Below are 25,490 nucleotides of genomic sequence, written 5' to 3' on the forward strand. Positions count from 1 at the left end.
TGTACCTAAGGACGTTTCCTATTTCCTAACCCAGCGTAAGACAGAAATTCTGCTCACTCTTCTGCCACCCCACCAAATTCCAGTGCTAATGCAGAGTCTGAGATTGACTGCAAATGTCAGGCCATTTGGCTGCAGAATAGCAAAGGTTAAAAGGCAGAAGTGCAGCAGATTTTCCCATTGAAATCAATGAGAACAATAAAAGAGACAAATTTTGTGGCAACTTTGCATTGAACAAATTAATACATACACATTCAAGTCTTTTAGTAACAAAGTCAAATGGAAAACTAAATTTTAAAAATGTTTCCTGCACAATTCTGGCATTTGGTGAGTTGGCTGTAGTCCACATGACATGACGGGTAAGATTAACAAAATGAATACAGGTCCAGATTATTTATACACAGATTTTTTATACACGGACTTGACTCAACACGAATGGCCCCTGCAAATGAGAAGGAATGTGCTGATCCCTGGAGAGGGGAAAAATGCATCCCTTTAAAATCAGTTTCAAAAACTGAACAGTCCTTTAACAATAGCCTCCTTAATGAGGGGGGGGGCAGCTGGCTAACAATCCATCAGTCCTTCTCTCTCCAGCGGACCCCTCCCTTCCCCCTGAGCACGTGAAAGAAAGGTGATCGCTTTGCATTGGTGAAGGGAGGGGCTGAGTGAAGTGCACGACTGATTGATGAATTGTCTTCTTAATGACTCTTATCTTACATCACAAAGGTCATCAAGGCTGTTTTTAAATCACGGGAGCAAAGAAACTTTGTTTAAATTGATTTGCTATAGTGCGTTTTTTTGCCATCCACATGAGTGCTTGGAATGGAACCCACGCGAATAATGAGGCTTAACCTGTAATGGAATCACTATGGTGGAGTGGTGTGTCACCTCCCATTCACCCTATGCCAGTACAGTATTACTTCCTGCACCACTGGTATATTCTCTAAAAGCATCTCAACAGACTCATAGCCCTGATATGGTGTGGTCTCCCTGAAGTGCAGACTTAACATATGACAGTTTGCTTTGGGCATTGTGAAACTTGGACTTTGTGGCCATGCTGTACTCATTCTGCAATTCCCCTGGCCCACATGTGGGGATCAACATGGCTGCCATGTGGTTTTCAGGGACTGTAGGTAAACCAAGTCCCTACTTACAGAGAGATTAGGCTCTAACAGTGCATATGTAACTTGAAACTGACATAGACAGAAACAGCTTTTTCTTGTTGGCCCAATACTATTGCACCTGCACAGAAACACCAACAAAGGATGTACTGCATCCACATGAAAGCACTGGAAGCCCAATCCTCTGTAAGCTGGTGGCTCCGCCAGGTGCAGCAGCACCAAAACGGCTACCACTGCATCCAGCGGCACCACCAAAACTACCAGAGGTCTCCTCGGGGAAGGGGACTTTCCTCAGGAAGTGGGGCTTCTCAAGCCTGCGCCAGCTACTACTAAGCAGACTTGAAAGACTCAGTATTTGGCTTGTCAGCCCAACAAGAATAGGATATGGTAGAGCAGAACTCCGCCAGTCTCCCCTCCTGCCCCAGTTACTCCCCCTGACCCACCCTCCCCCGCCCCATTCCACCCACTCCCTGCCTCAAAACTACTTACCCCTAGCCAGCACTCCTGGAACCCCAGCTGGCCCTCCATGCAGCACTGAGGTTCAGCGGTGACTGGCGCTGGCCCAGTTCCAGTGGCCCCTCCACTCCAGGTGCTGCAGAAATGCCTTATGGCACATTTGCAACACCCAGCGCTGGCGCAGTAGCTCAGCACTGTCGCTGTGGATGTTTAGAATTGGGCCCTGTGGCAGTTGTCCATAATAATAATAATAAAACTGGTATTTATATATTGCCTTTCTGGTCATCGGATTACTCTTCTGACTTTATTCAAGGCGGTTCACATAGGCAGGCTATCTCTAAAACCCCGAGGGGATTTTTACAGTAACGAAAAGGTTCTATCTTTCAAGAACTGCACAACATTTCAGATGGATCTACTGGAAGTCTGTTTAAGCTACACTCACCCCCAAATCAGATATTCTAATTGATGAAACATGGCAGAACAGAAGGAGCACAGTGAAAGAAGTTTCCAATAAAGAGAAAAAGCATGCCTCTAAAGGTCATCATGTGAAGGAGAGGAACACAGGGCATTTCCATTCCTGTTGCAGCCACTGTCATTATTTATTAGCGTTTAAGGTGCCACAAGATTCTTATTTGCTTTTGCTGCTACCGCTCTTGAAGTTGTTAGCACTGATGCAGGTACCACACTCTATACCAGGGGTGCTCACACTTTTTTGGCTCAAGAGCTACTTTGAAATCCAGCAAGGCCCGGAGATCTACCAGAGTTTTTTTTACAATGTTCGCGCCATCATAACATATAACATTTATGTGTACAATGTATGTTGGTGTACCTTGAGCCCCACTGAGTATAACAGGACTTACTCCTGAGTAGACATGCCTAGGATTAGGCTGTGAGGCTGCAATCCTAGCCACACTTACCTAGGAGTAAGCCCCATTGAGTACAATGGGCCTTACTCCCGGCGTTTCCTCCCAGAGGCACCTGAAGGGGGGGTTGGCACTCCGCGATCTACTCATTTTGCCTCTCGATCTACCTGTAGATCGCGATCCACCTATTGAGCACCCCTGCTCTATACCATCCTATGGTATCAGGCCCACTGGCACTGTTACTTGACCAATTTCCCATGAGGTTGCAGTGTCCTGAATTAACACGTGTCTGTGATTTGCTTGAAACTTTTATATGCATCCGGATAATATTAACACTGCATGCACAATTGTGGCGAACATACACGCTGCTAATAAGAGGCAGTTTCTTTGCACACAATTGTTCTTTTTGGAACAGTTATTAGTTGCGCCAAGTCCTAGACCACAGATCAACTTCCCACCCACAGTCTGACGAATTTGTCTTCTTCAGGGCCTGCTAGACAAATATTAGGTAAGCATATGAAGAATGTGGCTCTCATCATCATCATCATCATTTTTAAATGCTTGAAACACTGAAATATATGGTCCAACTATAATAAGCCTGGTTGCAACTGGGGAAAAACAATGTGGCTACATAACAGCTGCATATGCTTTACGTTTAGACAAATTGTGGGCTCTGTGCCAAGATGACAGGCTTGCAGTGAGGCCCTGTATTCCTGCACATAAAACTTTAGGAACATATGAACTGTCCAATTGGCTCAGAGCTGTGATGCAGCTATCCCACTATATCCCCTCAAAGGCCAACTAGCACCAGATGTTTCACAAGAATGCCAAGAACCCACAGTGGGCAGATGTGGGCTAATCTGTGTGTACGGGGGTTTCATCCAAGAGCTCGATACAGCCTGAAGTCCAAAAACTTTGTTTTGGAAGCATAAGTTATTGGACCTCTGAAAATTATTTGATTGATGTTTAAATAGCAAATCCCTCATTGAATTTTCCAGCAATTCAAACAATTATTTCATGTCAAAGTGATCCATACAAATGTTAGGACTGTCACTCAGTTAAAGAAATCTTTGTCGATTAATCCCAGGAGGTTCAGTTAATTAATTAGATTTGCTTACAAGCAAAAGCAATAATACTGAAGTCATAAAGCATCCTTTTTTGGGTTTTAGATAAAGCGTGCTCATTTTGTAGCAGGCAATGTCTTATGAGATGCATTCCTCTTCTCTCAGGCACAGGAAGAAAAACCTCTTTGGTGATGGTGCCATCTGAATCTTTTGGAATGCTTTCAAGAGTTACATTTCTGTGAACAGAAGTGCACTCGGTGAAGTCATAAGAGCATAGGAACAGGCCTGCTGGATTAGGCCAACGGCCATCCAGTTCAGCATCCCGTTTCCAACAGTGGCTCACCAGCTGCTTCCAAGAAGTCCACAAGCAGGAGAGAAAGACATGGGTCTCTCCGAGAATGGAAGAAGCATTCTGCTCACACAAAGTGCTCTTCCATTCACAGAGGGAGCTCAGATTCATTGAAGCTTTACTTTGGAAGCAATCCTTTGTATACACTTGCATCAAAGATTCTTATAGTTTTTCAAAAGCCTCTGCGTGATTAATCAGGGCAACTTTCGCTATTTTTCCTATCAAAACCTTTTTTAAAAAACTCAATCAATTAAGGCTACAATCCTATACATACTTACAGGGGAGCAAGTCCCATTAAACTCAATGGGTCAATTAACTTCTGAGTAGACATGGAGTGGATTGCACAGTAAATGTTGCAGCTGAAATAGTATTATCATGATAATTGAACCAGGAGCAACTGTGTCTGTACTGCTTTGAATTTTAAAGACAAAGTTCTCTCCTGCATCTACGTATTAGACTCACACCCTCACTCCTTGTCCACCTGTTAAACTTCTCCCAACAATGACAAAAAAAGAGTCATTTGGGGAAAGGGAAACTTAATAAGTGGAAGAGGTCTCTACAAAGCCTGGTTGTGACCAGTAGTGAATTCAGCAGGTGGCCAAAGATGCTAAAAGCATCTTATTCCTGCCAGTGAATCATGGACTAATATGGCATTGAGGCACATAATGCCATCTACAGCTACTGACAATTTTGCATAGGAACCTCAGTGGTTTCAGATGATGCTGTACTGTATACTTCATTTCCCACAATGATTCATGGCACCGTTAGATGTTCCATTGACTCTTCGGAAGATGGTGCCACTTTGATTTTTTTCCCATTTATGTAACACTTATCTGTCTATGCCAAGGCAGCCAAGATGGTTCACAATACTAAGAGCAAACAAAACACGGTTATGGAACATTTAAAAAGCGGAATTATCTGAGGCCATTGGTGATTTTTGGAGGAGCTGATGACAAGGACTCTGTGACTTGGGTTTTACTCCTATGATACAAACCGAAATGATGGTGCTACACATAGAAGCATACATAATGGACAGTTCCAGAAAAGAAGGCACTGATGTCTCTCCTCAGAAACAGGGAATTCAAAGTGTCCTTCCCAATATTTAACATAGTTCCAGGGCACCCAGAAAGTGGAAATTTGGCAGTTTCCCCAATGCGTCACACAGTCCAAGACAATTACTAGAAGAGTTGACTTCATAAAATGGCTGGCATTCCAGCACACAGCAAGTGCATTTCCATCTCTTTCCAAAACCACTCCAGAAGCCCAGAAATTCACAGCCCAATCCTATCGGGGCCATTGCCCTGTAGTACAGCTGCACCAAATAGCTGCCACTGTATCCTGCAGGGCCAGGGAAGTGGCTGGAGGTCTCCTTGGGGTAAGGGAACTTCAGTTCTCTTACCAGTGCTGGGCCCCCAAAATCCCTATAGGACTACTTGGATCAGCGCCAACTAATCAGACGTGTTAGGCTCTGAGGCCCGGGGAGGGATAGGATTTGGCGGTAGCCAAGGCTGCCATCCCCGACCCTCTTGGGCCTAAACCACATCCACTCACCCCAGTTCCACCCCCGTCCTTGCCTTCCCACCACCCTCCCCCAACCAGGAATGCCTCCCTGCCACTCTGCAGGGAGCTTACTGCTCCCAGATCCATGGAGGCTACCAACTGGCCTGGAGGTCCAGTGCCTTTCCCCACCCAACTGCCCCAACATGCTGTATGACACATTTGCAACAGCCATTGCTGGGGCAGCATGCGGGCCACCAGTGCTGCCTGGCTTTAGGAGTGGGCTGCCTGGAGCAAAAGAATAGTTGGAACATCTGAGAATTGGAAGAATGCTTGTATAAATCTCCTCCCTGTGCCTCACATGCCATGAGGAGTTGCAAAAGCAGTTGCTTGAGAGAGGGTCCTACTACGTATATAAGGGTCTCTAACATCCTGAATGTTTTATTGTAATATTATATTATCCAATAAAACTGATGTAAAATTTTATGTTGTGCATCTCGATGAGAAATTGGCATAATTTGCATTGCTTAATTGACATATAAATTCTCACCCAGATTATCTATGTCTGTGTTATATAATTGTCAGTGGTTCTTTGCCATGCATTTTCTCCAGCAATTCCTCACAGTGGGTTTAATTTCTTTAATGGTCCATAAGCACTAGTTCCCTCACAGCAAAATACCACGCTTTTAAAATACTGATATCATCCACTCTTGTATTTTCAAATAAATCTTCTCACAGGCAGGGTTTTTTTACTAATGGAATGCGGGGGGGGGCGGAGTTCCGGCACCTTTTTGCAGGGGCCCCTTTGGAGGCATTCCGGGGGGGGAACAAAATAGAGGCATTTGCTGGGTGGGTGCTGGGGGGTGCAGGGTGGGCGGGCGCCTGGCCCCTGCCTGACCGCACAACGACCCCCTCCTGCCCCCATCCCCAAGTTCTTGCCTGAGCCCAGCCCACCTCCCCTCCCCCCGCGCTCTGCTTCCCCGTGCAGGTTCCAAGCCAGTGGAGGGTACAGGGGACATGCACCGATGCCTAGGAGGAGGATGGACAGCCAGCCAGCCAGGGAGACGGGCTGCGGCACCCACGGAACGCCCAGGTACTGGCTTGGCAGAGGAGGAGGGGAAGGAAGCTGGCTGGTGCAGCTCCCGTGCCAATCTGCAGCACAAGCCTAGGTGTGTCTACTCAGAAGAAAGTCTCATTGTGCTCAATGGGGCTTGCTCCTGGGAAAGGGTGCATAGCCTTGCAACCTGAGAGCCCAAGCCTATGCATATCTACTCAGAAGTAAGTTCCATTGTGTTCAATGGGGCTTACTCCTGGGAAAGTGTCATAACAACATAACATAAGAACATAAGAACAGCCCCAATGGATCAGGCCATAGGCCCATCTAGTCCAGCTTCCTGTATCTCACAGCGGCCCACCAAATGCCCCAGGGAGCACACCAGATAACAAGAGACCTCATCCTGGTGACCTCCCCTACCTCTGGCATTCTGACTTAACCCATTCCTAAAATCAGGAGGTTGCGCATACTCATCATGGCTTGTACCCCATAATGGATTTTTCCTCCAGAAACTCGTCCAATCCCCTTTTAAAGGCGTCTAGGCTAGACGCCAGCACCACATCCTGTGGCAAGGAGTTCCACAGACCGACCACGCGCTGAGTAAAGAAATATTTTCTTTTGTCTGTCCTAACCCTCCCAACACTCAATTTTAGTGGATGTCCCCTGGTTCTGGTATTATGTGAGAGTGTAAAGAGCATCTCCCTATCCACTCTGTCCATCCCCTGCATAATTTTGTATGTCTCAATCATGTCCCCCCTCAAAGCGTCTCTTTTCTAGGCTGAAGAGGCCCAAACGCCGTAGCCTTTCCTCATAAGGAAGGTACCCCAGCCCCGTAATCATCTTAGTCGCTCTCTTTTGCACCTTTTCCATTTCCACTATGTCTTTTTTGAGATGCGGCGACCAGAACTGGACACAATACTCCAGGTGTGGCCTTACCATCGATTTGTACAATGGCATTATAATACTAGCCGTTTTGTTCTCAATACCCTTCCTAATGATCCCAAGCATAGAATTGGCCTTCTTCACTGCCGCCGCACATTGGGTCGACACTTTCATCGACCTGTCCACCACCACCCCAAGATCACTCTCCTGATCTGTCACAGACAGCTCAGAACCCATCAGCCTATATCTAAAGTTTTGATTTTTTGCCCCAATGTGCATGACTTTACACTTACTGACATTGAAGCGCATCTGCCATTTTGCTGCCCATTCTGCCAGTCTGGAGAGATCCTTCTGGAGCTCCTCACAATCACTTCTGGTCTTCACCACTCGGAAAAGTTTGGTGTCGTCTGCAAACTTAGCCACTTCACTGCTCAACCCTGTCTCCAGGTCATTTATGAAGAGATTGAAAAGCACCAGTCCCAGGACAGATCCTTGGGGCACACCGCTTTTCACCTCTCTCCATTGTGAAAATTGCCCATTGACACCCACTCTCTGCTTCCTGGCCTCCAACCAGTTCTCAATCCACGAGGGGACCTGTCCTCTAATTCCCTGACTGTGGAGTTTTTTCAGTAGCCTTTGGTGAGGGACCGTGTCAAACGCCTTCTGAAAGTCCAGATATATAATGTCCACGGGTTCTCCCGCATCCACATGCCTGTTGACCTTTTCAAAGAATTCTATAAGGTTCGTGAGGCAAGACTTACCCTTACAGAAGCCATGCTGACTCTCCCTCAGCAAGGCCTGTTCGTCTATGTGTTTTGAGATCCTATCTTTGATGAGGCATTCCACCATCTTACCCGGTATGGATGTTAGGCTGACCGGCCTATAGTTTCCCGGGTCCCCCCTCTTTCCCTTTTTAAAAATAGGCGTGACATTTGCTATCTTCCAATCTTCTGGCACCGTGGCTGTTTTGAGGGACAAGTTGCATACCTTAGTCAAGAGATCTGCAACTTCATTCTTCAATTCCTTAATAACCCTTGGGTGGATGCCATCAGGGCCCGGTGACTTATTGATCTTTAATTTATCAATGAGGTCTGAAACATCTTCTCTTTTAACCTCTATCTGACTTAACTCCTCGGTTAGGAGGGGCCGTTCGGGCAGCGGTATCTGCCCGAGGTCTTCTGCCGTGAAGACAGATGCAAAGAACTCATTTAATTTCTCTGCCATCTCTAAGTCTCCTTTTATCTCCCCTTTCCCTCCCTCACCATCCAGAGGGCCAACCGCTTCTCTGGCGGGTTTCCTGCTTCTAACATATTTGAAGAAGCTTTTATTATTCCCCTTAATGTTGCTGGCCATGCGTTCCTCATAGTCTCGCTTGGCCTCCCGTATCACCTTCTTACATTTCTTTTGCCACAGTTTATGTTCCTTTTTATTCTCCTCATTAGGGCAAGACTTCCATTTACGGAAGGAAGCTTCCTTGCCCTTCACAGCCTCTCTAACTTGGCTGGTTAGCCATGCGGGCACCCTCCTGGATTTAGTGGAACCCTTCTTTCTTTGCGGTATACACCTTGCAAAGGTGTCATAGCCTTGCAGCCTGAGTAGACAGGCAGTCCTCTCCACACCTTCCTGGGAGGAAGCCCCACTGCCTCTACTGGGACTGACTTCTGAGTAGACAGCCATAGGCTTTGGCTCTGAAGCTGCAGTCCTCTCCACACTTTCCTGGGAGGAAACCCCACTGCCTCTAATGAGACTGACTTCTGAGGAGACAGGCACAGGAGGGGCTCTGAGGCTGCAGTCCTCTCCACACTTTCCTGGGAGGAAGCCCCACTGCCTCTAATGGCACTGACTTCTGAGTAGACAGGTACAGGATTGCGCCCTGAGGCTGCCATCCTATCCACAGTAAGCCCCATTCACTAAAGCAGACTTCTGAGTAGAAATGCATAGGATTGGGCTCTTAGGCTGCAATCCTAGGCACTTTCCTGGGAGTAAGCTCCATTGACTTGAATGAGACTTACTTCAACAACAACAACAACAACAGTATTTATATACCGCTTTTCAACAAAAAGTTCACAAAGCGGTTTACAGAGAAAATCAAATATCTATTGGCTCCCTGTCCCAAAAGGGCTCACAATCTAAAAAGATGCAACACCAGCAGATAGCCACTAGAAAAGACATTGCTGGGGTGAGGTGGGCCAGTTGCTCTCCCCCTGCTAAATAAAAGAGGAGCACCCACTTGAAAAAGTGCCTCTTAACCAGTTAGCAGGGGTTACTTCAGAGTAGACATACCTAGGACTGGGCTCTTAATCCTGGCAGAGATATATACCTGCACCCATTTTCACATGCTAAGGGCAGGTGAAAAGGGATTCTATGTGTGTACAACATGCTGTCCAGCCTTGCCAGAGATCCTCCTCATCCTTCCCCCACAAGCATGCCCTCCGCCAGCCAGCATTTGCAGCTCCTCTCCAGCAATGCACAGCAGCTGCTCAGGGCAGCAGAGAACATACAATTGCATGCCAAGCGCCTTCCCAAAGACAGAGTATTCTGATACCTGAATTAAACCATGTTTAATCACTTGTTTGCAAACGTAGCTGTTTCTATGTACACCTAAGGACCCCTCTCATGTAAGAATTCCTTTTTTGTTCTTACTCCCACAGTTGCTTAGAGTAATTTTACTACATGGAACTCAAGTAAGCCATTTTTCAGAATCCATTCACTGCTTCCTCTCCTGGAAGTAGTGCCACACTACATACTACACGCTACAAGTGCACCTGTACAGTATTTTTCCCCATGTGTAGAAAAAGTAGCTAGGGGGAAGGGGATGTGGAGATTGACAGCCCAATCCTATGCATGTCTACTCAGAAGTAAGTTCATCTTTAGGGGGGAAGCACATAAAAAATGGTTTAAAAATAAATAAATAAATAAATAAATAAATAAATAAATAAATAAATAAATAAAAGATTAACAAGTTGTGAGTTCCTGCACTTTTTTTTTTTTTTTTTTTACAAAAAAAGCACTGCTCACAGGAGATCCATGTATTTAAATTCTCATCTCCTTCCTTTATCACCATGATCTTCAAACTCAATCAAGGGCATAGCCTGAGCCCATCATCTGCTTTCTCTTCCTCTCTTCTTCCTATTTCTGACATTAGCCTTAACTAACAAAATGTCCAAGTTCTATGGAACCACAAGAACTGCAATCAGAATTAGGCAGACTTTATGAAACTTAATTTTTTTTTGCAAAACATATGCTATCTTGGCATGGAAACTGGACTTTGGCAGAAAATATGGATCCACTGCCTCTTCAGTGTTGCACAGTAGGGTGTAGTTGAGATTCCTAAACATACTGCCCCCACACCAGTTGTATTAACCCACAAAGTACCACAGAGAAAACTGTGGCTCTTGGTAGTGACACAATTTCTTTAATAAAAAGGAAAAACCACCTAGGAGAAAGTGCATCAACAGCTGTATTTAATTGCAAAAAAGTAAAAATTGGCCCCATCTCCCAAACATACAAATCTGACTTATTTACACTCTTTACAAGCATTTCCCAAATATGTACAAAAAAGATTGCAATATATTAATTTATCATAAAACTATTCATGAATTGCATATTTACATTATTTCAATGCCTTGTGAAATAAAATTCCATAATTTGGTGCTTATATTTGCCTATATATACAACACTATTTCCTGCTTGCCCCTGAGCCATTATAATGTATAACAGTGAGCCATTTTACCCATATTCCCTGCACAGACAAATGACATTAGTAAAAATAAAAGTCAAAGTCATTTGTTCAAGTCTTAAAAGCAACAGGAAAACCCAGCATTTCCCGCATGCAATAAAAGAGTAAAATTTTATATATATGCTAAAAAGCCATCATATTTAGGATTCCCTAAACTGTACATTTTCTCCACTTAAAATATACAGGGGAAAAAACTCTGAAATTTAAATACCTTCTATTCATTTGTTGCAAAGCACCTGAATTTCAGGATGCTCAGTCTGACCTCTGTGTGCATGGACTGCCTGCCCAGAGACTACCATGCAACTGAAGAGTGGTAGGGGTGCTCACTGCTTTGGCAGAACAGCGGTTTAAAAGAAGACCTGACTCTGCAAGCCTCAATTCCTAGCAACAGTCCTGCTAAAAACTTACAAGATGGTCAATTTCCTTTCCAGGAGCAGTACACACCTCTGTGCCACCTGAACCCACTGCCCACTACTGCCTCAGCCCATGCACGTGCCTCCTATGCAGGGAGGGTGAGTGAAGAAGAAGATTGCAGAGGAGGAGAAGTGGCTTCCACCTACCCTTCCCTTTATTTACAAAGCGCGCACCATGCAGCCTCCTTGGCCTGTGCATCTTCTGATGGAAATGAACAGGTGCAGGGGAGGCTGGGAACCCAGCATCCCTGGCTCACTCTCTCTGCAAACAGAAGAGGGGCAGAGCAGGGCAGCCACATGCAGCAACCTTTTGTAAATGCAAAGAAGGGGAAAGGCAGCCTCCAAATCATTTTTCCGTGCCTGCTTGGTGCTTTCTAAGCACCATATAGGTAGGGAGAAGTGATTTGGAACTGTGGCAGCTTCCCCCCCCCAACTTCATCCAACAGTGCTGGAGGAGGAAAGAGACTGTCACTGCTGCAATCTGCTTCAGACTTGCTCCCAGAGGACCAAAGCCTCCAGTGCAGAGTGGGCTGGAGAGAGATGGGTGGGGGAGGCTCATCCATTTGCCGCCCCTTCAGGGGTTCCACTCCACATAAATATTTCAGGCAACCTCATGGTTGGGCCACTTCTGCTCCATTCATATCCACTCCTCCTAAAGAGATGAACTACACATCGTTGGACTCTTTTCCAACTGGAAGACTCCTGCTCTCTCTATAAATGCTCACCGAAGACCCACAGTTCCTCCTGACTAGTAAAGTTACACAAGGTTTGAGGTTTTGAAACTGAAGTTCATGTTACCACTTTGAAAAATCCCAGGGTGATTTAAACACCAACTGCCCATTAAAGTGCAAAGGAACTGGGTGTGCCTCAGCAGCTGGGAACCTCTATTTGAACGCCTTGTGATCAATGAGCCTCTCCTCGCCCTTGTTCACCTTTTCCTTCCATTATGTCATATCAATTCAAATCACTGCAGCAATGTGGTTTGCTCATAGGAAAATCTCCCATTACTAAGAAAAACTGGCAAGAGAACTTTGTATCTTGACTTATGAATTTTAACAACCAAATGTGCCATTTTGCGGCACCATGACCCGACCTTCCTTGGGATCTCTGTTCAGGAATGCATTGTGGCTTGAGGCAGCAACTGTTACCCTGCACATGCTTGATCTCATCTGATCTTGGAAGCTAAGCAGGGTCAGGCCTGGTTAGTACTTGGATGGGAGACCGCCTGGGAATACCGGGTGCTGTAGGCTTATACCATAGTCTTTCGAGACTGAAGGTTGCCAACCACTGCGGCTTGAGATGGACATTGATTGCAACAAATACTGCAGCACAGCAGAAGTGACAGCTTGCTTCTCCAAGAATGGCAAAGAGCAAGCCAAGGTATACAGCTACAATCACACATAGCTGGGCAAAATGAGTAATACAGTGGATTGCAGAGGTGTGAGAAATAATGAGGGCTAATACATTGCATCTATTCATTCATTGCTGGGATGCTCTATCAGAAAGTGTGTGACTGGGTCATTTTATTACAAATCATAAGAATGCTTGGAACCTGCCATTCTTCCCAGAGTTCTCACTCCCACTTCATGCCTGCTGCAGAGTTTTGGAAATCATTCCCTTCTGAATGTGCACCACCAACACAAATTATTTGAGGTGTGTTTGCTTTTACGGCTGATATGTCTGCAAAACAGGTTTCTGTCTCTTCACACTTGCTGGGTTAGATAATCAGTTTCATAGGCTCTAAATTTTAGTTCACAACACATCCTTCTGAAGGTTCCTTTCCATGCTGCTTATTCACTGCAAAACTGTTCTAAAAACAGAAAGGTGAAAACACAAATTCTCTGACCACTGCAGAAGGGACTGGGGACAGGTGCTAGTGCATGCTTCAGAATGCTAGTTTGCATTCCAGATCAGCAAGAAAAAATAATTAAATGCTCTTAATCAGCTGAAAATCAGAGAGCTTCAACTTCTAATTCTGTTGAGCAATTACTTCTGCTTTTAATTCCTTGCAGCTTGTGAAAGGGAAGGAGAAAATGTACTGGAAATCTGAAAACAAATGATGTAAACTCCAGAGGGAATGAGGCTTGGACATGTGCACAGCACCTCCTAAGACACAGATCTGGAAACCTATGCAGAGACAAAGTGCATGTGGAAAACCAGTATGTAAGCAGGACGGATGATCTCCTGTCCAACACACTTAACAAATTCCTGATCTGTAACTGGGGCAGGGAAGAGTAACAATTTTTATGGGAACACTTGTGCAGCACATGTACAAACCAGCCTTCAAATCCACTGCTCTCTTGAGGCCGTGAGGTTAACTGGAGAATAACTGATTCCCTCTCCTCCTTGTGATTAAGCAGTCAGCATTACTAACACAGTTCCCTAAAAAAGAGGGAACTGTGTTTTCACTATTAAACTGGAAATGGTGTCCATATGGTTGTACATACAAGTGTTATTTAATCTTTATATCTTAGTCATTCAAAATTCTGGTTGAGATTGGTTTCTCTCTTTCTCATTACATAGTGCAGGGCGAACAGTACAGTCATACTAATCCTTGGGAGAAGTTATCAGAAAGAAACAAAGACAAACATTAGTAGCTTCAAACTATAATCTTTTTTCTTTTTTTAAGTAACCAAAATATAAGGAGACCTGAAACTCCCACGAGCATGTACAGAATTATGCCTTTAGCTTGCGACCCAATCCTATCCTGGGTCGGCCTTCACAGTGCAGGGCTACTGTGAAGGGCAGACACAGAGGCCACAGCAGCATGGAGACGAAGCCAACCAGGAGGGTTAAGTAAAGAAAATTTTTACTTACCTCTCCAGCCACTCCATGGCCCCTTATGGGCCAACTCAGATCTACACCACGTCTCTTGCTGGTGTAGATATGCTCGGCTAAAGGGGGTGTGTTTGGGACAGAGGTTCCGGATCAGGCAGACACTGCTGTCGCCGAGATCTACCCGCACAACTATGTCAATGGCTGGTCTACATGGTGCCACTGCTGGTGAGTGGCCTTCCAGTCTTTGCACCAGCAACAACAATTCACAGAGCAACAGAGAGGCTGCTGCGATGGGCGACCATTGCATATAAAATGGTGGCTGACCAGAAATAGAGCTTTCCGGACCATCAAGTGCCAAATATTGCAGCTTTTACAGTATTTCCTATAGTCTTGCAAATTTCCACTATGCAGAAAAGGAAAGTGAAGATTGGGGGTGGGAGGCCAGCCATCTGGTCACAAGAAATCCTGGAGAACAATGCAAATTAAATGCCAATCTTTCAAAAATCAAAGCCTCCATAGTGATATTTATTTCTAAGCTAAACTTTTAAAAGTTGAACTTTTGAACACACATACCTTTAACTTCATTGCCAAAAATTAGCCTCACACCACACAAATCAGTCTCACATATCAGCAATTAAAACAGGAAGCAGCATCTCTTGATTGTTTGCACACCACATGGGAGAATGGAACCCCAATTCTGACATAGGTCTTTAACTGCTATAATAGAAAAATATGTTGAATATATTATTGTAACAACAAAGATACAGTCAATTCTTATCATCCACTGGGGTTAGGTTCCTGAAAAACCCAGCAGATACGGAAACTGAGGTTACTGAATAATTGATCCTATGCTATACACTAGAAAGGGTATAACAGGACTGCCTGTTGTCATATTCATTTCAGTCCTCCCTTTTGCTGGATGTCCCCAAGACAGCTAATAAGCGTAAAAGAATTAAAACAATTTACAGTGTTGTTTTTTTAAAGCACACCTTTGAAGTTTCAGCAGTTCCAGAAGTTGTGCAGCTGTGGTGCTGCAAAGCATTCTACGGCACTACTGGCTGCTGCAAGGAATCGCGGGCGCTACCATTACTTGACTGGCTGGAGAACAGCTTCAGAATGGCCGCAGATAGCTCCAAAACTGCTGCCACAGATAACTTAAAAATGGCAAATACCTTCAGCGAATGCCCGAGGATAGCCAAGGACAGGCAGCAGATGGCATGACAGTAATAAATGTGTTCCCACAGATAAGCAATTCACCAGGAAGTGACTGTGCAGTTACTGAGGATTGACTGCCTAGTTTCTCTCTCTTTAAAACTGAGTTCTGTTTACAAACAAACCTTTGTTTCTCCTTTGGAAAATTGCATTGTTAACATGTTTGAAAAACAAAAGAATCCCCAGCAGTGCATAAACATGTTAAAATGTATGCCCCAGCCTCATTGCTGGGCTCTGACTTCAGCCTGACACATCTGCAAATTGTCTTAACACAACTGGAACCTAAAGATTTCCTCGTGGGAGGCACCACAACAACTAGAGTCAGCACATGCCTGAAACTGATCCTCTCTAAAGGCACCAGGCAGATGAGCCCTCCAGCAGCAAGAAGTAATGTACACAGTTTGGAAGGAGCTCAAGAATAATCAACAGGCGTTTGTAGACAAGGATTAGTATGCAAGAACATACTAATAAAACGCAGGGGAAGAGGAGAGGGCAAACATTCTCATGGCACAAACTTAAAACTAATGGTTCCAGTTCTGTCCACAGTAATTAAAGTATCCACCCTTCGGCATTTTTTAAGAGCTGGACAGTATTCAAGCACAGTTTGACGTAGTTTCAGGTGGAGATAACCACAGCAGAGTGGTGGCCAACTTGGGATGCCCAACATAGACACCTCAAAAAAGGCCCAATTGGCAGAAGAACAGTGCTCAGCACTCTCTGAAAAGAAAAAAGAAAAGAGGTCAGCCCTCCAGCAAATTGCACCAAGCAGCCAAATTGTGAGTCAGCTTGAAAAATTTTAGATTTGGCATTAAACTGATCCAGTCCTGGGAAGTGGCAAGAATACACATTTCAACATTAGTGAAAAAAGATGGAAAAAGTAACTTGCAGAGTGCGTCTCCTCATCAAATATACAAACCCCACCTCACACATTTAAAGGATGACTACATCAAGCCACACCAGTGTTTTCTTAGGGGGAAACCTGTCGTGACTTTTTTACTGGAAAAATAAAAACAATGCTTGAATGCTGTGGTAAGGCAGAAATACCATCACAACGTGGCAACACAAAACAAACTGAAGCTGTGGACAAAGTCCTTGCATCCAAAGCCATAACACAGAACCAAGACTGAGCAGACACCTTATGCAGGAGAAAAATTTGTCCCCAGATTTCAGATGGTAATTTCTGTAGTTTGCTTCTTTTGTAGACACGACCCAGACATGATAGACCAATCAGCACACCCAAAATTACCTCTCCAGGATATCTGGGAAGTATTTAGTGAAATTCCTTCCATAGTGTCAAAAGGGTACTGTCACATAGAGTACATTACAGAGCTTACATTCAGAAACCCTTCCAACTAGTTTCAAGGTCAAAACTGCACAAGATTAGAGAGAGAGGCTTTCTCCAATTTCTACAGCTACAACTGAGGACAAGTCAACATTATCTTGAAGGCCAGCAGAAGTTGCCCTTTTAAAGCACATGACGCTCTCCCTCACTGTAGAAGGGAAACCACAACCCTGGAAATTGCAGCTGTATTCTTCTCATTTGATCCTACAGTTGATTTTCACTGCAATGGTGTTCTCTCTGAATTTTTAGCTGGCAGATCCATCACAAACAACAGTAGGTTCCGATCCCCGGGAATTAAAGCTTGTTGTCCAATAATCTACATTTGCAAAGCCTTCAGGAGGAAAAAGGAAAAGAAAAGAAATTGATCAGTCTGTTCTGCAGTTTTTGGAACCAAAACTGCATTATTTTTTGACATGCTCTTTCTTCCATAAACTGGTTTTAGCTTTCAAAACTTACTTATACTGCTAGTCTTGAAGGTGTGTGCCATGAGGTACTTTTTCCCCCTACCCATCCCATAGTAATTAACTTGGAAGCTTTTATAAAGAATGAAACTATTGTTTCTAACTGTCTCTTTAGGCTTGTATTGTAGGTAGCAATGATTAGAACTGTTCAACACTTCTCCTATCCCCACATCATTGATAACAAGGCAACTTAAAGACATTTTTATTGTGACAATAAGTTTTGCAGCTCAATTTTTTTTTCAAAATCTTATACCCTTACATTAAAGACTCCTGTGGTGCCATAAAATTTAGAATGATACAAACTACAATCTACTTCAACAGATGCATCAAATGCTCTTACTTTACAAACGGTCATGCCACAATAGATTTAGGGCCCAATCCAATCCAATTTTCCAGTGCTGGTGCAACTGTGCCAATGGACCATGCACTGCATCCTGTGGTGGGGAGGCCCTCACAGAGACCTTCTCAAGGTATGGGAACATTTATTCTCTTACCTCAGCTGCACTGCGGCCGCATTGCACACTTTCCATACTAGTGTTGGAAAGTTTGATAGAATTGGGCCTTATTCATTTAGAGGTGCCACAAGACTCTGCCATTTTTGCAACAAGAGATTCACACAGCTATTCTTCTAGAATGCCACCTCTTTATGCACGAGCCCATCCCTGTTCCCTTTACAGTTCCCCAATCTCCTGTTTGAAATACGCCATCGAGTAGGGTGCTGCTCAATATGGGCAAGCCAAGGATTTATTTAGTGGCATAAAAGCCAACTACAATATGTCATGCTCTTCTCCTTCTTTGCATTTAACACCACAGTGTACTGAGCTAATGTCTTTTTCATAAGCTTTCCACTATGGCAAGGCATCACTCCAGAATGAGAGAAGTCAATTTTGAAAAACCACAATGTATACACAAAGTTCATGCTTTTATCAACTGAAAGGAAGTTGAATACATTTTCTCCTCTATTGTATAATAAAATGTAGAATAGAACATTGAGCTGGGCATAATTATCTTAATACAGCTTTTCTTCTTCCAGCACATCAGGTACAAGGCACAGTCATGAACAGGTGCCAGAACCCTATAGGAAACCCAATAGCTGGTGTTACATCATCAACTAGGTCTACAATGTCAGTACTCACCAATATCGCCAGCTTCCAGTTCTACCATCAATGGTTTGCAATGCTTTCTGCATAATGAAGTAGGGATAACGTTCAAGGTAAGCTGACCACTTCCAACCACAAAGATGCTCTGCAGCTTGTATGTCTAAAAAATAAGAAGGAGACACTTCAGTTATTTCCTGTGTCGTTTCAGATTTGCACTGGAAATAAGAGTGACTAAACACCATTTCTCTATGAGAATGACCCCAAAGGAGGCAATCATACAGAAAGACTGCTTACTATAACAATACTGATCTATACAACCAAAATCCAACTAGGGCAGACTTGACATTCCCCTTCCCATCATCATCTACACATCACACCATTGTAAATGGACTACTAGAGCCCTGCTGCTGCTTCGGCAACCTGTCCTACAAAATGAGGTTCCACCTCATAAGACTGATTTGGACAATGCACCTCTTCCCAGCTGAGAATCAGTCAAAAGTATCCCAGTTTTGAAGAACATGTAACTGAAGATGTCCAATAAACTTACAGCCTTGCCAAAGATAAGTGAGTGGAGTGCAGTAGAAGTGAATGGAAACAAGAGTTCCCAAAAAACTAGGCTAGAACTCCAACCATGAAATATGTGTTGAATACTGCATGTACAATGCTTTTGATCAGAGCACATTACACTGGTGATCTATAAATTGCATTGTATTTTATTATTACTTCTGATCATTGTTTTAAATTAGTTTTAATATTTTATTGATACATTGGGTCGCATTGGTGGCCCAGAAATATTTAAAATAAATAAATAAATAAATGTAAATTAATATACTTGTTAGTCCTGCTAAAGAAAGAGGCAGAGTGGCTTACAATATCACAGGCCAATGTCTAAGAGTTCAATCCTGGCTTACCACTGGTATGCACTGTCAAACATGCCATAAGGCATGTTTGCAAGGCCTAACACCAGGCCAGCACCCATGCTAGCCCAGCACTGGGTCAGCGCTGGGCAGGCACCTGGCCTCCACCGCTTGGCAGAGAGGAAAGCAGATTGAATTCACTCTGATTCACTACCAAACAAACAAACAGCAGTACCCAAAGAATGGTCCCTTCAGAAGAGGGTGGGACATTTTATATAAGGATTCTTCAGATATCCTGGAACAATTCGACAGGTCAAACCATTAGGCTCCTGTCACAACAAACACAGTTGCATTTTGCACTGTTTGCAGTTTTATTATCTTTTAAACTCAATTAGAGTTTAAAAAAAAAAAGAAAGAAAGACCGTGGAAAGAGATCTAGCAGATGGAAGTTAAAAAGAGAAATGGATGTTGCCATCTGTATTAAGGTACAGCTTATGTGAATACAGTATAATTAAGAGCTTTTGATCATTGTCAGGAGATGCCAACACAAACACAGTTCTGAGAGTTACTGTATTAAGTCAGGCTTACAAACCATTCTCACAATGTGCACAAGTATACTTGCTATTTGACAGATGGGTAGTACAGGAAGCACACACAGAAATTATTGTTTACAGACTTGCTCAGAAACAAGATATTGAGGAATACATAATCTTGATATTTCACTTTTGAAAATTTACAGGACAGCTCCAGTCCTTTAGAATGCATAAAACAGAAAAGGGGAATGCATTCTTAACACTTACTTTATTTTGAAGTCTTGGATGTTGAATGAGAAAACAGTTTTCCAGTGAAACAGTCTTTGGAAACAGTAGTGAAGAGAAGATAGGGAAAATCTCATGTAGAATTCGAGTTTTATTCAGTGGTTTTCGCCTATGGAGAATTTTAAAACAGAATGTACTTAATGCTTATTCAGTCCCAAACTACTTCAAATACATCTCTTTTGCAACAATTATTTTATTGCCTCAATTTTGCAGAAGTGTAATTTTAAAAAGCAAGAGACTGTTTTGACATAATTTGGATTTGATCTTGGCCTAAGTTCAGATCACTTATCCTCTCTCAAGAGAACAATGTGGTTAGGGGCTCAAGGCTAACGCAACCATCAGACACATTTTTAAACTTCTCTTTGAAGGACAAAAAATTGACCAGTTTCTTTATAAAATAAATGCTGAAGAATGGAAATAAAGGCAGGCGTCACCCCGTTCAACATTAACAAAAACCACATGGGAAAGGCTTTGGGAATCCCAGCCTATTTAGCATTCCAGGAAAAGAAAGGGCAGGGATACATTTTAGAAATCCCAGTGTGAGGACCTGTCATGATTCATACATTGATATCCTGCACCCAAATTGTCCATCACAAGTTCATAAAGCGAGAGCAGCTCTGAACAATTGAGAACGCTGTATTCTACAACCATGGAATACCTAAGTATAACTTAAAGCAAACCTCTTTGCAAGCATGGACACAATCACATTACCTCTGCCAATCCAATCCTAAGAAGTGTGCCAGGTAGGGGGCTTAGCCACCTGCTTGAGTGTAAACACCTGCTTGTGAGCAGAGGTGAAAAGGAGCCTATCATATGATATCATCAAACACTGCTTTAGAGTTATTGCAGTGGAAACATGAGGCCTTGAACAGAGTTCAGTCCACATGCAAAGTACAAAACTATTCCATATTCAGATCTAATAAGCATTGTATTAGGAGACTTCTGGAATCTGAAGCTAAGTTATAAAGCTACTTTAAAACAGACACAGCCCAGTCCTAACTAAATCCCTCCTGTTGATGCAGCTGCTCCAACAGAGTACACACTGTATCCTGGGAGGCAATCCAAAAGGCCTCCTCAAAATAGAGGAACATTAATCCCCTTATCTTGAGGTAAGCCTCCCCGATACTTCTACTCGGACCTGTGCCAGCGCTTTGGCTGGCACAACTCTGAGTGGAACCAGAGAGATAGATCAAAGCCAGGAAGGGGGACAGGATATCAGTTTAGCCACTGCCACCAATAACTGCCCCCCTTCCTGCCCTCAAACACACACCCCTCCACCTTGGTCCCTATTCTGTTCTTGTCCCCACCCATCCCATTCCACACACCCACCGTCTACACCTGCACCAACTTACCAGTGCCAGGGCATCTTCAAAGTTGACTGGTGCAGTCTACCTCTGCTTGCCATTTCCAATAGCAGCCCAGTTGCATGCAACAGCATGTCACATTTTGAATGCCAGGAAGGCCACTGTGCCACCAGAACATGAGCTTCGATGACATAGCAGCCTGTTAGGATTGGGCCCTTAGGCTGCAATCTTATACATGCTTAACTGGGAGTCAGCCCCACTGAACACAGTGGAATGTACTTCTGAGTAAATGTGCATAGAACTGTGCTGAAAGACTTCAGATACTAGACCTGCAGAGTTAACAGTGTGGCAGATCCAGTGAAAACATCTACTGAAAGCTTATGGCAGTTAAGCAAATGAAGTCCCCAATGCCGTGTCAACTACCTTGTACCATCTTATCAATAGCAACCTAGGGAGCGAGCAATTTAAAGACAGCAACCTCAGCATCATTTTTGCTTTGAAATGTACCTCTGTATGGCACAGACCTATAAGCTACTCTCTACCTCAGTACAGTAACTCAGTTTAGAGATATTAGACTTTTAAATAGGAATAGGCAAAACTATGCCCCAGAATTCTATGGAATAATTCACTCTTCAATTGGTGGGGGGTAGATTTCAGGGAATAATTGCTCTGAATAATAAAAACATGGCATTTCTCTTGAGCTACGCATCTGAAAACTTTTACTGTCAGTTCTGGAACTAGCATTGTGTTACAGGTTTGGGCCACACTCTTCAGGCAGACACTTTGCACAATGAACACAGGCGCGCGCACATGTTCTCTGCACACTTCAAAATTTAAAAAAAATTAAAAGACTGGCAGGAAACATGTGATCTTATTCTCATTTAATTGTGTTTACAATCCAACAAATCACATAGACAATTATTTGTTGGATTGTCTGAAATGTCAGTGTATTCTTCAGCTACGAACAAAATTGAGTCAGTTCTGGAAAGGGATAGAACACAACTAGTAAATGCTAGCTCAGACTCACCAGAAAATATTAAATGGAAGTCCTTGTCTTAGATGACTAGTCCATACTTTATCCAAATCCTCCTGTATCACTAAATCTGTCAATTCAGGGTATAGATATTGAAAATGTTTCATTTCAGCATATGAACGATACTGTCCTGTCTTGTAAGAAAGAGATGAAATTGTTTTAAGAGCTGCCGCTTCTCACATTCCCAATGAATACAGCACATTCTGCCAGGTATCCCACAACATACCTTGATTGAGAGAGGCTGTGATTGCAGCAGTTTTTGTGACAGCTGTCCTCGGTCAGCTGCCATCACAAGACTTTTCATGGAACAGCAGCAAGAGTGGTTGGCAGTCAGAGAAACATTCCGCCTACAATCTAGGCCCCACCAGTCTTGACACTCTTTGGAGGAAAAGGACATGAGGTTTGTGAACTCCAAGAATTCACTTAAGCAGACAGCAACAGATTCCAAATATTACACTTGTCATTGCTAACCCTGCTGTGAAATATGAGAATACCCAGAGTTTCCAGGGCTAGTTCAAGTTTAGACTTGATAAAGACAATACATGGACTATTTGAGAGCTGCCAAGCAGCACATTGCAGTCCCACCTCAAATGGAGGATCCACCAGAGACATCTCAAGTTGGTAATGCTACTCTTGAATCTTTACAGACTCTGACAATAGTAGGTATAACATTCATAGATATGTGAAGACTTACAATTTTACCAACCAAATGCAATGAGTGAGCAGGAGAACGTGAAAGAACTATACACAAAACACCCTTTAAAAGTTAGGGTTTCATGCCCTAATCATTTTAACATAAACAAGGAACATTGCAGCCCTATCCTATCCTCCACCTCTGCTAGTGCAGCCGTGCCAAAAACAGGTACGCTGTATTCAACGGGGGGGGGGGGGGAGGGAGAGTGGGTTGGGAGGCTTTGGAGGTAAAAGGGGATTTAAATCCCTTACATCTCCACAAGCCTCCCAATCTTCAAGGGTCTAGGACCTGCACTATTGATTTCACTGGCCTAAGTCTAAGGACAGAAAGGGGACAGGAAGGCTGCAGAGAAAGGACTAGGATCCAGCATGCACTATTGCTGCTGGATCTACCTTTCCCGCCGCCTCTCTACCACGTTTCACCCCTCACGGTTCCTGTTCTGCCCTCTCCCCACCCCCTCTTACCTCCCCTACCACCTTACTGTCATTAGCAGATGACCAAGGATCTGCTGTAACACACAGGAAGGCTCCATCCAGCAGTTCTCTGGCAGCATATTGCTGGAGCATGCTTTATGGCTGTTTTGTGGCCGTTGTTGCCAACGGAATGCACGTACCACTGTTGGCAAGACTCAATAGGATTGGGCTGTTCGTGATCTAGCCCAGCTCCACTGAAAACAAATGACAGTCCTTTCAAAGCACTCCTTGGAAAATCCATTTGACTAAAGGAAGATTAGAAGTTCCTGTTACAATATTATAGATTAGAACAAAAACTAAGGGAAGTTCTCTCTTTCACATTTCTATTGCTGTAGGAGTACGGCAGCACCTGAGTTAACACAGAACTCCTCAATGGGCAGAACAAGGCAGCTTATCCATAGTCACTCATGCAAACACACAAACCGCCAAAATGGCTGCTTCTTTTGCAAAGGATGTGTAACTGAAATTATGTTACACAGAAATCTATCTCAGAAGAACAACACACAAAAAGGACTGGGCTGCACTACTGGAGAGAGGCCATCTCCAGAGACAGCTGAAATCACAGTGCTTAATCCTTCACGGCTTGTTAATCTGTGATGCTGAAGGCTGTACTTCATGTGCTACCATTGGAATGTGAACTGGAAAGAGCATAATATATTGTAAAATTCTAGTCTCCTTAAGCACATCCACATAGACACACTCACATGCAAAGTGTATTAGCAAGTAAAATCATGGCTTCAACATGCTCTTCCCACTCACACTACAAACAGGTCAAAGGACCAAAAGCTCCTTCTTCTCCTCCCCCTACTCAGTTTTCATTAAGGAGGAAGAATTAAGGAAGAGTTTTTGCCAGTGAAGCAAAGTTCTAAAAAAATTACCTTCTGGAAAATGGCAGACCTGATTGATATTTCTCTGGTTTTCTATCAGTACAACCTGGGACCAAACAATAATAATTCAGAATTGCTGCTGCTTTCCCTCCCCTCTTTTTTTCAATAAGGACTATCCTGTTATGTTTTTAAGTTCTTGCAAACCATTTTCGAAGTGTACCTAGTTTGCAAGGCTGAAGTTGCAGGGCAAGACAGATTAGTATAAAGAACTCTGCTTATACTGTACATTAAACTTTTATCAAATAAGGCTCAGTTTGTCTTTGCAGTCAGTTGGGTGTCTGCATTCTCAATTACATGATTCAAGAAATTTATGTTTGCTGTGAATAACTCACCCAGTGAGTACACAAGAGTACAAGCAAGCTTTTTTTTTTTAAAGGAAAAAAAATTAATCTGAGATTTATTGTTGAGGCTATTCATTTGTAAATCAGAACATGTGTGACCTGCATGAAAAGTGAAATGGAAAGGGTCTAGCTTGATTTGGACACAAGGAGAGAAAAGGAGACATAGAGGAATAATAGACTGAGCAAATGGAAATGCAATAAACAAGGAAGTCAATTGGAGTTTTACAGAATATTCTTTTTTCCCCCTCCAATTACACTACTGCATTCCTTTTAGATTATCACCCTGCCCAGGCACACTCAAGGATTACTTTGGCTTTAAGTGCAGCAGACCTTGTATGTGATCAGTTTGTAGATTTTTGGAAATGTGACAGTCTTGCAGAACTATTGCTTTAATGCTGCAATTACAGCATGTACATTAAAATGTGAAGAGTAATTGCTCTTGACTTCTGTCACAGGATTAGTAAAATACCAGCAGTGTAATAAGCGATTTGTTGGTCAGCTAAACTTCTGCTAGTTCCAGATGTTTCTTTCATAAGCTCTTTTTAAGTCTGCATGCAGATAGCAATCTTTCAACTGCTTTATGACGATAAGCAGTGGGTCTTTATAAGCCTGCATGTTTGTGAACATGTAGCACCTAACATAGCTTTGGAATCATGCTGTATTTTCATTATTTGAAACATGTTGTAGCTCATGGTTGTAGATAAATTAAAAACACATAGGTACTTTCTGTAAAACTTACAAACTAGAACAGTGGC

General features: G+C 43.4%; 1 protein-coding gene and 1 pseudogene across 2 annotated transcripts in view; one reads left to right on the plus strand and one right to left on the minus strand.

Moving 5' to 3' along the window:
- Positions 1-10,490: 10,490 nt before the first annotated feature.
- The window catches only part of C4H6orf89 (chromosome 4 C6orf89 homolog), a 35,437-nt gene continuing 20,437 nt past the window's right edge, over positions 10,491-25,490 (minus strand). For both annotated transcript variants that reach the window (XM_066625288.1, XM_066625289.1), the window contains exons 4-8: positions 22,567-22,718; positions 22,335-22,474; positions 19,986-20,112; positions 18,365-18,488; positions 10,491-17,098 (exon numbers count right to left, since the gene is read on the minus strand). In XM_066625288.1, coding sequence (XP_066481385.1) covers positions 17,013-17,098; positions 18,365-18,488; positions 19,986-20,112; positions 22,335-22,474; positions 22,567-22,718 — 629 coding nt within the window. In that variant the 3' untranslated portion in view covers positions 10,491-17,012. The remainder of the gene's footprint in view (positions 17,099-18,364; positions 18,489-19,985; positions 20,113-22,334; positions 22,475-22,566; positions 22,719-25,490) is intronic.
- LOC136649815 (5S ribosomal RNA) lies at positions 12,569-12,685 on the plus strand (annotated as a pseudogene).

The sequence above is a fragment of the Tiliqua scincoides genome, chromosome 4, assembly GCF_035046505.1.
Source record: "Tiliqua scincoides isolate rTilSci1 chromosome 4, rTilSci1.hap2, whole genome shotgun sequence".
Taxonomy (NCBI): Eukaryota; Metazoa; Chordata; class Lepidosauria; order Squamata; family Scincidae; genus Tiliqua; species Tiliqua scincoides.